Source organism: Schistocerca americana, chromosome 6, assembly GCF_021461395.2.
Source record: "Schistocerca americana isolate TAMUIC-IGC-003095 chromosome 6, iqSchAmer2.1, whole genome shotgun sequence".
Classification (NCBI taxonomy): domain Eukaryota; kingdom Metazoa; phylum Arthropoda; class Insecta; order Orthoptera; family Acrididae; genus Schistocerca; species Schistocerca americana.
The window spans coordinates 24,599,708-24,613,855 of NC_060124.1; the positions used below are offsets into that span (position 1 = coordinate 24,599,708).

At 38.0% G+C, this 14,148-nt stretch overlaps 1 protein-coding gene across 1 annotated transcript in view; it reads left to right on the forward strand.

The window, feature by feature from the left end:
• Positions 1-14,148, forward strand: part of LOC124619211 (ninein-like protein) — a 152,201-nt gene that overhangs the window by 13,421 nt on the left and 124,632 nt on the right. The window contains exons 4-7 of the mRNA XM_047145431.1: positions 1,064-1,224; positions 5,778-6,037; positions 10,122-10,379; positions 12,351-12,491. Of these exons, the coding sequence (XP_047001387.1) occupies positions 1,064-1,224; positions 5,778-6,037; positions 10,122-10,379; positions 12,351-12,491 (820 nt within the window). The remainder of the gene's footprint in view (positions 1-1,063; positions 1,225-5,777; positions 6,038-10,121; positions 10,380-12,350; positions 12,492-14,148) is intronic.

Here is a 14,148-nt window from a genome sequence, read left to right on the forward strand (position 1 = left end):
ACATCTTTGGGTGGGTTTGGTGACCTCTCTGAACAATCAAAGGGACTGTGTCTGTGATACAATATCCACAGTCAATGTCTGTCTTCAGGAGTTCTGGGAACCGGGATGATGCAAACTTTTTTAATGTGTCTATTTGAAATGAAAGTGTAACATTTGGTATTTGACAACAAATAAAATTTAAATGTTCCCAAAGTCTTTTGTGTGCCGAAGAACTCTTCGGTTCAGGTGTGCCACCCTATTGGATCACAGGTGGCATATCAGAATGTAGTCCACAGAACTCTAATTTGCACACTAATGTGAGGAGTCTGATAGACATTGATTAATGAGTTTCCAAAAATGTTCCATGCATTTCTGGCTGATTCACTTTCTCATTGAATCCTAGGATGACTATTATGTGAATAATTTTTACAGTTTGTATGGTCATATTTAGTTGCAGTACTCACAGTGTAACCTACTCTAATCGGCAAGTGGACTTGTATTACAACCAATCATGTCCTACATCATGAGTCATGTGTCCATTATATTCTAACATTGTGGTTATGTTAATAGTTTTTTTAAAAAGTATAATAATAGCCAAATTTCCATTCCATTTGTCTCAAAATTCACATACTACTACAATAAGCAGGGAAACCAGGTTTCCAGCAGTGTGACATTACTAGCAGGAATGCTATTATGAATAGTAAAACCATGATGCCTTCCAAATAATCCACTTTTCTGACTTTCTATTTGTGTGTGAATTGACATCACCAATACATACATCTTATAGTTTACAATATACTAATTATTGCTAAACATTGATCCTCCAGTTGAATGCATTTTTTATTTCATTATAAAATTGATCTTGCTTCGTTGTGTGTCAAAATAATTTACTATTCCTGTTACTGTAGGATTTCGTTCATTCTCTTTGTAGCAGTACCACCTGGCTGAGATTGCAGACTTTTTTTACCATTCTTGTCTTGTCCAGGAATTGTGCAAAATTGTTGGGTCAGTTTTTCATCACTAAAAATATTAAGATTGTTATAATTTGTGTCTCCTTTTTTCTACTGAAGCAATAACTTTTCAGGTGTAAGTGATGATAGTGCTCCACCAAGCTTGGATAGTTCTGAAGAAGAGGTCTTAAGGACAACATGTGATTCTCTCGGTGTAGGTCGTAATGGTTACCTCAACAGGCAAGAGCTGGCACTTGTTTGTCAACGGATTGGACTGGATTCTGTTGCCGATGAGGTTAGTTTGTATTGATATTTCATTTATGTTAATAAAGAATAGATATTTTGAAAACCAGTATGATGTCCTGAAACTGTATTATTTCTAGGGATTGTATTTGATTATTCGATGTTGAATAAATAAATAAATATTATTAAATGGAAGTGCAGATAGGAGAAATATATTCATACTACCTTAACAGGCAGCCAGAATATACATGGGTCCACAGAAAGACACTGCAATAATTTGATAATTTCGGGTATGAAAAATGCAGTTAATGAATGAAAATAAAAGTATAAGCATCCAGTGTTTGAGAGAAAAGAGGTTGTAATGGACAGCTCACTGGAAGCACAACAGAAGTATCAAATGGACTAGAAGTATGGAGAAAAGTGTGTATTAATAAACTATAGATAGTAGCTGCTAACACTGATAAACAGAATAAGAAAGTTAGTTTCTCATGAGAAAAATTTAAGAAAATTGTAATATTTGTTGACAATAATAAAGTTTGTTACTTGGTAACTGCACGGATGACTGTCAGACTACAAATCCAAATTTTTGAATTCCAGTATGGCTGGTATATTGACTTTCATCTTTTACAGTAATTTTAATCTGTGAGAACAAAAAGAAAAGTTGCACCATTATTCATATTCCTTGTTAAAGTGTAAGTCTCCAAATAACTGACAGAATGCGCAAGTTCACACTGAAGAAACAGTCTTTGCAAAATACTGTGATGTTCGAATCGGTCATCAGGTTGATATACAGCTTATATTATGATTGAAGACAGGAACTTGGCTTTAAGGTTTTGGCACATTTTACAAGTAATATTATAAGCAAGGCTAAGATTCCAAAGTGAGACAGGCAGAGAAAATTATAGGATCAACTGGCAATCAAACCCCAAACCGTTAAGTCTTGTAGCCTTCAACTGAAGCCACTGAGCCACATGAAATGACACAAGAACTATGGAAAACTTTAGGGAAAGGTTTTGTCAATGTGTCAGTAATGGAGGATGCCATTTGCTGGATGTGTTTTTTAAAACCAACTAATGTAAAATGGTATAGTATTCGTTGTTCACCAATAAAAGTTTCTTTGTTTGCTTGGAACACTCTTGAAATATGGGAGGTCTTTTTGCTAGACCCTGTAGATGTGATGAAGCTACACTTCTTCAAAAGAAGTTATGTAGAGATGTGCATGTGAGAACAAGCAGCTCAAATGTATCAAGTTTTCACATTAATTGCCTTTCTAAAAATCTTAGGTGAAAGAAGCAATAAGTAACAGAAAATCGTAGGATCATCTGGGGATCTAACTCCAAACCATGTCTTGTAGTCTTGAAGTGAAGCCAGCTATAAATTTGCAACTATTGAAATTTAGTGGCTGTTAAGCACATTACCTAACCTGATTATTGTGTATGCCAACAGTTGAAATAATTGTGGATGGAATGCTACAGCCTATGCTGTTTTTCACAGGGCGGGATACAAATGAAGGAGGGGTTGAAACGATAAAGTATGCTGTATTAATGTTAAACTGGCATAATTCGTTTGAAATGGATAATTTTGCCTTGTAATTGATCTTTCAGCAGTTGGTTTGTGCTGTTGACTGAGTATTGATTTCAAACAATTTCTAATAATTTCTACTTCTTAACAGAATAGTTTATGTATATTTTTGTTGTAGTTGTATGCCACTCTTAGCAAGGAAGAATTTATGCATAAATTACCTTATTGCTGTCACCAGATCCGGGTAAACTTGCATGAATTTATGCATAAATTTACCTTATTGTTGTCCCCAGATCCGGGTAAACTTGCAATGTGTGAAAGCAACTGAAGATGCTTGTTGAACCAACAAAACTATTCTCATTTTTTCTTCACAATTTGCATTTTGTGATATTGTAGTGCCTGTGTTATTCCTAATGGGGAATGCATACATGTCTGAAGGAACAAGCACTCTGAGGTAATACGCATCATGAAATACATGAAATGTATTCACAGTTGCGAATATGGACAACCACTAGCTGTATAATGGAATGACAATGACAAAAATTTCTACCGGTTTGGGAATCATACCCAGATTTCCTGTTTATTGCAAACAGTTGCCTTACCTTTACCCTTTTTATTTTTTTTTAATTTTATTTTATTTTTTATAACCACTATTTCTTTATACATGTAATTCGAAAACGATGCTTTGCTGATTAACATTGTTGTTATGTGAGAAACATAATGTAAATGTGAAATTAATACTGTAACTAATTGAAAGAAATGTAGCACATGGTCAGGATGTACCAGTAAACCTATCATTATAAAATTACTACAGCAATGTAAATAGAACATATAAATAAAGCACGTTAATTGAATCTCAGATATATGTTTGCACTAAAATTCAGGCACTAGTTGATTTGTTATAAACAAATTTAGTAATGTAATTGTTACCTGTAACATAATTGGTCAGAAAAGTTATATTAACTCGTAACTAAGTTGGAAATAGGTTCACCTTGTTCAGCACTGAGATTGTAAATTTTTAGCAATGTGTAGCTCATATTCGGTTTAGCTTTTAATTGTGGTTTTACATAAAATTGTAATTTTCATTGAATGTAACTGTTAACAAAAGTATAAATAGAGGTCACGCAGGCGCCTTGGGGCACTCGTTTTTTGGCTAGGGTTGCGAGCAAATCTATTGTAGGCTCACTCGTTTGTTGATAGTTGTGAACTCTGTGTCGTTTGATGTCAACTTTGGGTACATGTGATGTAACCGGTACAGTTCACCAGGCTCGGACACCAGAGTCCTGGAAATATATTGGTATTAAAACTGCACTGTACTTTGGAAGCTATTTGGGAGTCTTCCGCAATTCTTTTCATAGGTTGCACAGTGACGAGACATGAATCCAGGAATTTTACAAAACCCCGAGAACTAAACAACTCTCAATGTTGGTAGAATTGACGTGAAAACAACAGCGCATCGACTGGGCATTTCACTCAAAACATCTGCAATGCAGAGGTGGGAAAATATAAGCATCTCAACACACTATTGCAATTTTAGCCTTAGGCCATTATCAAGTGCTGCTGAGAAATACAGAATGTTTAAAAAATTATTTTACAGATTCATTAGCCGGCTGCGATGGCCGAGCAGTTCTAGGTGCTTCAGCCCGGAACCGCGATGCTGCTACGGTCGCAGGTTCGAATCCTGCCTCGGGCATGGATGTGTGTGATGGCCTTAGGTTAGTTAGGTTTAAGTAGTTCTAAGTCTGGGGGACTGATGACCTCAGATGTTAAGTCCCATAGAGCTTAGAGCCATTTTTTGAACCAGGTATATTATGTATCACGGCGTTGTCCAATTATACACAACATTTTAATTATGTAGCCATGTTACTTACATATTATGGGTTAAAGCCATGTCAACGTGATGTAAGCTGACACATTTGTATGTCATTGTCAATACTGTTAAATACATTCGTGATATTGTTGCACAGTGCGAGCACATGTATTCAGACACCGTAAAACAACATAATCTGTCATTGCACATGTTCGTTAAACCATCACTAGTCACAAATGCATTAGACCACAGCTGCAGACTACTGTTTGCCGGCTACTAATAACTGTTTTCGTACATAAACGGATCACAGATATTGTTTTGCCATGTGTGGAGTGCCATTGCAGTCCAACATCTGTACTAAGAAGCAAAGGGTGTGCCCTTGTTGCACAATTATGAAGTCTGCTATAAAATCTTATGTGACTTATTCTTAAACCATCACAGATAAACATGAGGATTACACATCGAATTACATACACAGGGGTTATACATCGTTACACATAAAATCTTATTTAAAATTTTATTAGTTGCCTTACCATTTGGCTATCTCAGCCAGACTCAAACTTCCGTATGTTGTCAAGCATGTGCCTACAACCTGTACTTGTATGTCCATCATGTTTATTCCCATACGGGGGGAGACATTTTATTTGAAAGTTGCTTACCTGGTGTCGGCAGATAAATACAATATTCAAATGCCTTTGTTATTCTGTATAAGGATGCTTATTCCTTCGAACATGCATTTCATGTTTTTCGTGATGGCTTTAGTTACTGCAGTGTCTATTCCTTTGGACGTGTATGCATGTCTGAATAAACATTGCATTGAAATTCAAAATAACACAGGCACTGCAATATCGTATTTGTCCACTGACACTGGGCAAGTGGCTTTCAAGTAAAATGTCATCCCTGTATGGGAATATACATAATGGAGCTATGAGAATGGGTTGTAGACACATGGTTGATGACATATGGAAGTTTGTGCCTGGCTGTGAGTCATGCTCGGATAGCCATATGGTAAGGTGACTGGTCGCAATAAGCGGGAAATCCAGGTTTGAGTCCCGGTCTGAAACAAAGTTTTGTTTTTGTCATTCCATTACACAGATGATTCACAACTGTGAATATATTTCATGTATCTGCTTTTATGGTTATTTGTCCTGCCAGTATGCAAGAAGTGTGTGCTGTAACCCATACCTGAATTTAGTGCTATTATAAATGTTATTGGTAGTGTTAAGTTCAGTCATCCACTGCTGTTGTGTAAACAATTACTGTGTTGTGTGCAGGTTGTCCAACAGGTATTTGAGAAGCTTTCTGTGGATAACGAAGGTCGCATAAGTCTGCAAGAATTTCTACAACTGTTTCGGAATGCTGGAAGTTGGGCAACAACTGTGGGTGTAAGTGTGTCACCGTCACTTGTGGAGAAGGATGCAACGTGTGGCCATTCTGGATCGAGAACTTCAGGACCAGTTGTTGGAGATCCTGATGAGACAGGCGATGTGAATAAGGAACTACACTTCCTAGCTTTGGATACAAACAACTCAGGGTGAGAATCTGAAACTGCATTGTTTGTACAGATTTATGAAACTACAAGTTGATGAGGAAACAACTGGAATTGGGAGGAGGAGGGGGCGGGGCATTTAGGCAGCAGCATGCTGCTTAATTTTCCTGTAATTATTATTATTATTAAGGAAGAATTTGGGTTCCTTTTTCATGATTCTGTAGCAATAATTTTTTTTACAATATTTATGCCCTACCTAACCAAAAAAAAATGAAGCACCAAGAAGACACGGTGAGGTGTCAGTGTAACTTTGTACATAGACAAACTACCAGCAGATGTAAATGAGTGAAGTTTTATTTCTCTCTGGTGGGTAGAACTGCCCCCAGAGTGATTAATTTTGTTTGTATTTAGTGTTGTTACCAGACCTGGTAGGGCTTATAAGAGGGTGTGAAATTTTAAGTGATTGCCGTGAAGGACACAGAGATGCCACATACTTGTGTGGGACAGAAGTAACAGCACCTGACAGAATATTAGAGGGGCATCATTATGGGTCTCCATTTGGATGGCTATGCGAACCATGGAGCATCCATGGTTGTGAGGCATTTAATTAAACAGTGCTCGGTATGGGAATGCATGGAAATATGAGGGCAGACATACTCGTCATCTGGTTTCCAGTTGATCACATCTGGCTACCATAAAGGAGGCTCACTGTATTGTGCACCAGGCACATGGTAACACTTTCACCTCAGCATCTGCCATCCGAGAACAAGTGATAGACTCCCTGGAACATTCTGTGGCATCCTGCCCTTTAGTTGGAGACTAGCAGCTTCCAGACTAGGGAATTACCACCCTATTTGTTGACTGCCATTAACACTGCAACAGAAATGGCCATGTTTGTAGTGGTGCCATGAGCAGTAAGCATGGACTGCTGATGAGTGGTATTGCATCACGTCCAGCACTACCCTGGATGACCATTGTTGAAAAGTGTTGCAAAGATGTGGAGAGGCCCCCCCCATTCTTCCAATGTTTTGGAGAGGCACAGTGATGATCTCCTAATGAAATGGTGAGAGGAGCTGTTGGATATGACTTCAGGTCACAGCTGGGAGTGATTGATGTGATAGTGTTGTGGTGCCATTTTTCAAGAGGACAGTGCTTGTCCACACAGGGCACATGTTCTTATGAACTGCCGGCATGGTGGTAAGGTACTTCCACGGTCAGTAAGATCACCAGATCTCCCCGATAGAACATGTGTGGAACCGGATTGGGCATCAGCTCTCCATCCCAGTGCCAGTATCCAAGGTATCGAGGACCAGTTACAACAGTTGCAGACCAGCTTGCCTCAGGAAAGGATACAGTGGCTTTGACACCCTTCCAAATGTATTGGTGCACACATTCAGACCACAAGAATTACAATATTCTACTGCTAAGTGGACTCATAATGTCAAGCTCTCTCTAAATTTGACTTGTGATTGTAATCACTGAAGTAACATCATATACTCTCTCAACTCATGAATTTTCATTTTGTTTCCTGCTTCCTTTCTTGGTGTTTCATGTTTTTTCAGGCAGTGTATGTGAAGTGACTTGATTTCTGGCTGGGTAAGTGTCAGACTACAAATCCTGGGGTTCAAGGTGCAATCCTCTGTCAGTTGCCAGATATTTTTTTTTTAACACTTGCTGCTTCTTTCAGCTCTGGCAAGCTCCATACATGTGAAAAATGTTAAGTTGCGACATGATTCGGAGAGCTTGTTAAATGGTGGATCCCTATAACAGTCAGAGTAAGTCATTCAAAAGGTCAGTAAAGGAAGGACCACAGCAAACAACGCACTGCAAGTTTCAAAGCAACCTTTTGGTTTGAGGACAGCTTTCCCTGTTTTAGTGACATTAGTTATGTTTGCGACTCATGAAACATTGCATAAATGTGTTGATTGTATTCTGCAAGGTAAAACTGCCTGTTGGACTGGCTCTGTCCAGTTTACACCTCTTAACAATGCCTGCTTCATGGACACCTGATAACTTCGGTTTGCCACTGACTCTTCTGTTGATTGTTATCTGGGTTAAGAACCTGGTCCTGGTTGCTTCTGCCAGTTAATGCATAACTTGATTCATTCCACATCCTCTTCAAGTGGGGACTGACAGAACATGATGTGTGTGTCCGTGAATGGATGAATGTGTGCATGCATTGACACTTTCTGACTTTTATCAGCAAACAGCTATAGACTTTGTTAACGAAGGCATATATTTATTCTCGAATGATGTAGAGTGATTATTCCTCCTGAGCATTTGAAGCCACAGATCAGCGCGCACTGCAATTGATAGTGAGATTTAATAATTCAATTAAGTCTATTCACATTTCAGTTTGATGCGAGTGTTTTTCTGTGAGATATCTTTCCTATTATCATTTTCGTAATGTTTCTGAAATTTGTGCTCGCAGTAGACCCCCCCCCCCCCCCTCCCCAAGTATGTGTGTTGTTTTGCTGAAATTGCTTTGCACAGCATTATTGCAATAACTTACTGTATTAAATACTTAATTTTCACCCACTTTCAGCTGACACAGAAAGTTAATCATACCACATAAGGTTCTTCACTTTCTGTGCTGCCATTTCATTCTTCAGTTTACTGTGATTCAAAAATGATGGTTATAATGTAAACTTGCAGATTCGAACATATTTCTAGGTAAAATTCACAAGTACTGTTACACTATTGCTTCATGTACCTCATGGAAAATAAATGAAGTGTTTCTACTTCTGTGAACTATAGTAATGAAATGGATGGTGCTGAAGCAGTACCAGCAACCTCATCATCAGCAGTGATGAGCAACAAAATTGTATTAAATGGAATTTTTACACACTGGCATTTGCTTGGTTGAGGATCTTCAGCTGATTTAAATTTCATACCAAATATGTCAAATCAAATCTTTGCCTATGAAAGCAGTGGTTTTGTTTCCATCTACACCATTTGACCAGAAATTTGAGCTGAAAGTCTCTGTTCACCTTTGGTAGAAAGAAAAATAAGAAAATTTGTGATTACAGTAGTGCAGATATTTCATAACAAATGTTAGTTTTATAATGATAATGTTTTAATTACCATAAAATTCATGACAAGTTGAACTCTGTGATTGTCCAGTATATGTGAATATCTCATTAGATATCTGACTAACAATAATGGAAATTCCTGGATGAAGCAATATGTAAAATAAGAGAAAGGCAACCATTCACCTGCAGCAGACCAGTGTGTGGAGAACAGAGGTACGTAACATGAAACAGCATTCACACTAGCTTCTGAGCACAACCACATAGGCACCTAAGTGCACACTTCCAGAAAAAGAGCAAGAGCTCTATATGTTCGTTTTTTCCGAGCGCTGTACGAGAGAGGAATTGGTTGGTTTGGTTGTTTGGGGGGAAAAGACCAAACAGCGAGGTCATAGGTCTCATCGGATTAGGGAAGGATGGGAAAGGAAGTCGGCCGTGCCCTTACAAAGGAACCATCCCAGCATTTGCCTGGAGCGATTTAGGGAAATCACGGAAAACCTAAATCAGGATGGCCGGACGCGGGATTGAACCGTCGTCCTCCCGAATGTGAGTCCAGTGTGCTAACCACTGCGCCACCTCCAAGAGCTCTATAGTTGGTGTGAATGTTGTTTCCTGTTATGTGTCTGTATGCTCCATGCACCAGTTTGAGGTGAGTGGTTGCCTTTCTCCTATTTGACTCATTGAATGTCTGTTTATGTTTGCAATCAGTTACATATTTTTCTTTGAGATATTCATTGATAGTTATTGGTTTTGGTGTAAATAAAATGAATCATGCCAGATGTCCTGAAATGTTGCCCTTGATTCAGCCTAGGGGGCAAAATAGCTTTAGTACATTGGAAGAGTACTGCTCTTTAAATTCATATTTGGTCCATAGTTCAGTACTTAGTTTTAACCTATCATGATTGCTCAACAGATATCTTAGCAGCATATTTGTAGGAAGTTCTTACGCTCTGGTCTGTGGTACCATCGTATTTCACTCAGATCTAGACATCTATTTCACTGATGTTTCCTGCTGGTAATTTCCAAATTAGTTACTGTGGAGCATTCGTCACCTCAAAATGTTTTGTTATTTAATTTTTTCTTGTCTGCTCACATGACAGGCTGGTTCCCGTGGAAGCAGTACTAGAGTTGTGGGAGACAGCAGGCATGTCTCCTGCAACAGCAGCTCGTCTTGCTAGAGATTTGGGGCTTCCGGAAGTGGGCACAGGTGGTCAAGTGCGTCTTTCAGACCTGGCCACTACATTGGAGTCAGAGCTCCCAGCAGCCCAGGCTGATGCTGCGGCACATGGATATAGTGCTCTGGAGCTCTTACTTCATGCAGCCCTCGCTCTCTACCAGGCAGAAGTCCGTTGTCTCAGGTCAGACACTAGTATCTAATTATTAAAGCAGATTTGATATTGCTCTTTATTTCCCATTATCTGAGTATATGAGAATTTTTTATTAATTTTTCAGGAGTAAAATTCCAGTACTGTCGATGGATGCGTTTAAACTGAAAAAACTATTTGCATTTCTCCTCATCCTCGTGGAAGTGGGGTCCCTCGTATCCTTCCTTTCTAATCTTCATCAACCTGTGAATCTTGAACTTCCCATCATAGTGAATGTTCAGGAAACTTAAGGTAATGCAGCTGGGTAACATCCTTGAGGATGTGGCTGCATTGGTAAAAGACTCTGTGGCATACTTATGTGTTTCATGCAGGAATGTTGTCAGAGTTTGCCATGAGGTATGACAGGAACAAAAGAAGGTTTGTTGGCAATTAGCGTTGCGCAGCAAATGAGAGAGCAGCAGACAGGCAACTTGTTTTGAAGTAATACATTCAGAAGAAAGGGTGGAACATTGCTGTAAATTAGGATTATAAATTTAATTGTTCCTTGTGTGTGTCACAGATGTTTAAACTGTGCTACTGTCGCAATCAATGGTATACACGAAAAAGCAGTGAGACATTTCTCTGCTCTGTGTTGCTACGCAATTGATCTGCATGAGCACACTGAGTAAGTGGATCAATGTTTTTAATTAAATTGTTGGAGATTAGATTAATTAGATCATGGGAGAAGGTAGGTGGATCAGTGTTTATTAATATATTAAATGTGTGACTGTTAATAATAAACATTGATCCACATACCTTCTCCCATGATTTAATTAAAAAACATTGATCCACTTACTGAGTGTGCTCTTGCAGATCGGCTGCATAGTCATTTCACAACCACATTTGGTACATTTTTGTATCTGTGCAATTAATCCATGAGACATACGTCAATGTGTGACATTGCCATGCGGAACTAAATCAGTTAAAGAAAGGAAACATTAGATAGGAATGTAAACAGTCCAGGATAAGATAAATTGCTACTTACCGTAAATAAGACATGTTAAGTTACAGACAAGCATAATTAAAAGACACTTACCCAAAGCTTCCAGCCTCAGCCTTCGATCTTATGTGTATGAAATGTGCTTGGTTGTGTGTATGAATGGTGTGTGTGTGTTTTTTGTTGTTGAAGGCTGTGACTGAGACCTTCGTGTAAGTGTCTTTCAATTGTGCCTGTCTGCAGTTTAACGTGTCTTATTTATAGTAAGTAGCATCTATCTTTTCCTTTTTCTGTTCACTTAAATCAGTCCACTTTATAGCACTTACTGCCATAATCACAAAATATTTCTCTTGAAACTCACTAATACACCAAAAAAGCAAACAAGACAATGGCTTCAATTTCAGTGCTAGAAAGACATTGCCTGTCTTCTCACCTCTCATTTGCTATGTCAAAAAATCATCCCATTTGCTATGCGAAGTGATGTGTTGCCAGCCTGTGAACAGTAGATGAGCACCACTGTGATTGCCACTGGCCCTGATCTAGACATTAATTGGCTGTATGTTGGAACTTCCTCAATGTATCTCTCTTTCCGGCCTGAGGAAGTAACTAAGGAACCAATAGTTCCAAAAGCCAGGAATAGTTTTCTCACTTTTAAATGTCTCTATTGGCAGTAAGGGAATTTCACCTCTTGGAGCAATTGCTTATGGCTCTTTGTAATTTTAATTTTCTCAAGTAAATTTTCATTTTGATATTATTAATTTTGCAATCACTTATATATTTTCTTGGAAGTTATGGTTTTGTTGTGATCTTAAAAATGAATTTTGCTGTTTTCTTCCTGTTGGCATTTAGCAACTTTCATCTTGCTGGCCTCCTTGTTAGTCATTACATTTTTTTTCTATTCTTGACTGCAGTCATTTCATACTGCTCCCATGTCACTACATTTACATGCAAAACACTAACTTTTAATATGGATATAATTGTCACTTATCTGCGATAAGAAACTTAAAAAGTGTTTGCTATATTTACAGATTGTCTTTGGAACACCTCCGTGGCGAAAGAGACAAACTTCGAGCTGATATTTTAGATGCCAATGAACGAGCCTCCTTGCTGGCCCAGGAGGTTGATGATAGCCATGCTCGGCTTGAACAGTCCAGTCAAATGCAGGTCAAGTGAGTAAGATTTGTAGCCAGTTACATGTATACGCATACCACAAGCAAGGGAAGGTGACAGTCATCTACATTCAAAGGCCCTTGTGCTGATGATCTTCAATGTTGTTATCACATCATTATTAACCCATCCCTCCCTCCTCCTCGAGGAAGGAACTATTACTTCCAAAAGGTAGGTAGTGTGTCTGTTGACAGTACTACAATTTTTTCCTCCTGAAGATAAGCACTGACCAACAATTTTGAGTCATAATTTATTATTTTTCTCAGCTGAATTTCCCTTTGATAGTACTTGTAGAAGCTGTTGCAAAAAGTATGACAGTTTTTGCATAATCACCCTTCTTTTCAGCAAGTTTCTCTTATTGTTACATCATCTGTTTTATTCCAGCAGAGAAAGAAGTGTTGACTATGTCTTTCAATTAAGAATGCCCACAAACTTTTGATCTTGACTTTATTTAAATTAACATTCTCACAAAGTGCCTTCAGAGGTCCCAAACCCTTGATAAACTTAAACACTTAGAGTATGTTTATTTGGTAGGTACTCTACATTCTGAAATTAATGTCTCAAAATTGTATCAAAAGTTGCAGCTGCGTTGTGGTAGTGAGCATTGCTAAGAGTGGGATTAAATTCTTTAGAAAAAGAGACAAGGATTCTTTGCAATAACTTGATGGTGTTGGTAGTAACACATCCTCCAAAATTGTGCTATACTGTTAACATTTCATTGTTTCACTCTTCTCTTGGTAGCATTTCATAACCCGGAAGAGAGTAAAAATAACCTTACAAATTAAGGCTGAGACCTGATTTTTTGGTACAGCACATTTGTGTGTCTGTTATCAGGACTATTTCTTGCTTCTGGATTTGTAATGTCCCAATTAGGTTGCATCCCCTGCAATAATATGACTGAAAACTGTCTCTTACAGCATTACATTACAAGTGGATGCGGAAATGTGCACGTTATTTTGTGGTTATCATTCTGTGTGTTAAGTTCCCATCACACACACACAATTACCAGTGGTATAAGTGGTTCGAATATTAATATTTGACATCTTCATCAAAACCTCTGCAAAAATGTCAGTTCTCACAATTGTAGCTATAGACATGACCGACCTTCGCATGTATGTTCACTTCATGGGAGTTCAAAATCCCCGAAATGTTCGCAGCATGTAACATTATCAATTTTCTGTTATTTTTTGAAAAACTTTAAAACATTATCCGTCTTGTAAATAATGGTAAAAATGTTAGTGGCTATTTTGACTATTTAGTCTCATAAAATAAATGTGAGAATTTTCTCTTTACTGCCTCTGTATGGCTTGCATCTCTATTTACCATTACCCATTTTCCATTTACACAAAAATGCTTTCGCAGCTGTAACTGTACAAAATTTCAGGTAAGTTTCAAAGTTGGCTATCCCGTTTAAAGATCAATCAAATAAAAGGGTCGCTTTAGTGGTATGTTATTGATAATTATATTTGACTGTTATCAGTGTTTTGTTGGAATGTCATTATATTAACTATGTTATCTGTAAATTGAGTTTGGAGAGAATTTTGAGGTAGTTTGACTTTAGACCTTTATGTTTAAATAACTTTATCCACCTCTACAGGACAATGTCGACAGTAATGTCACGTAGTGTAGGAGAGAGGGAACATCTCTGTCAAATTCATT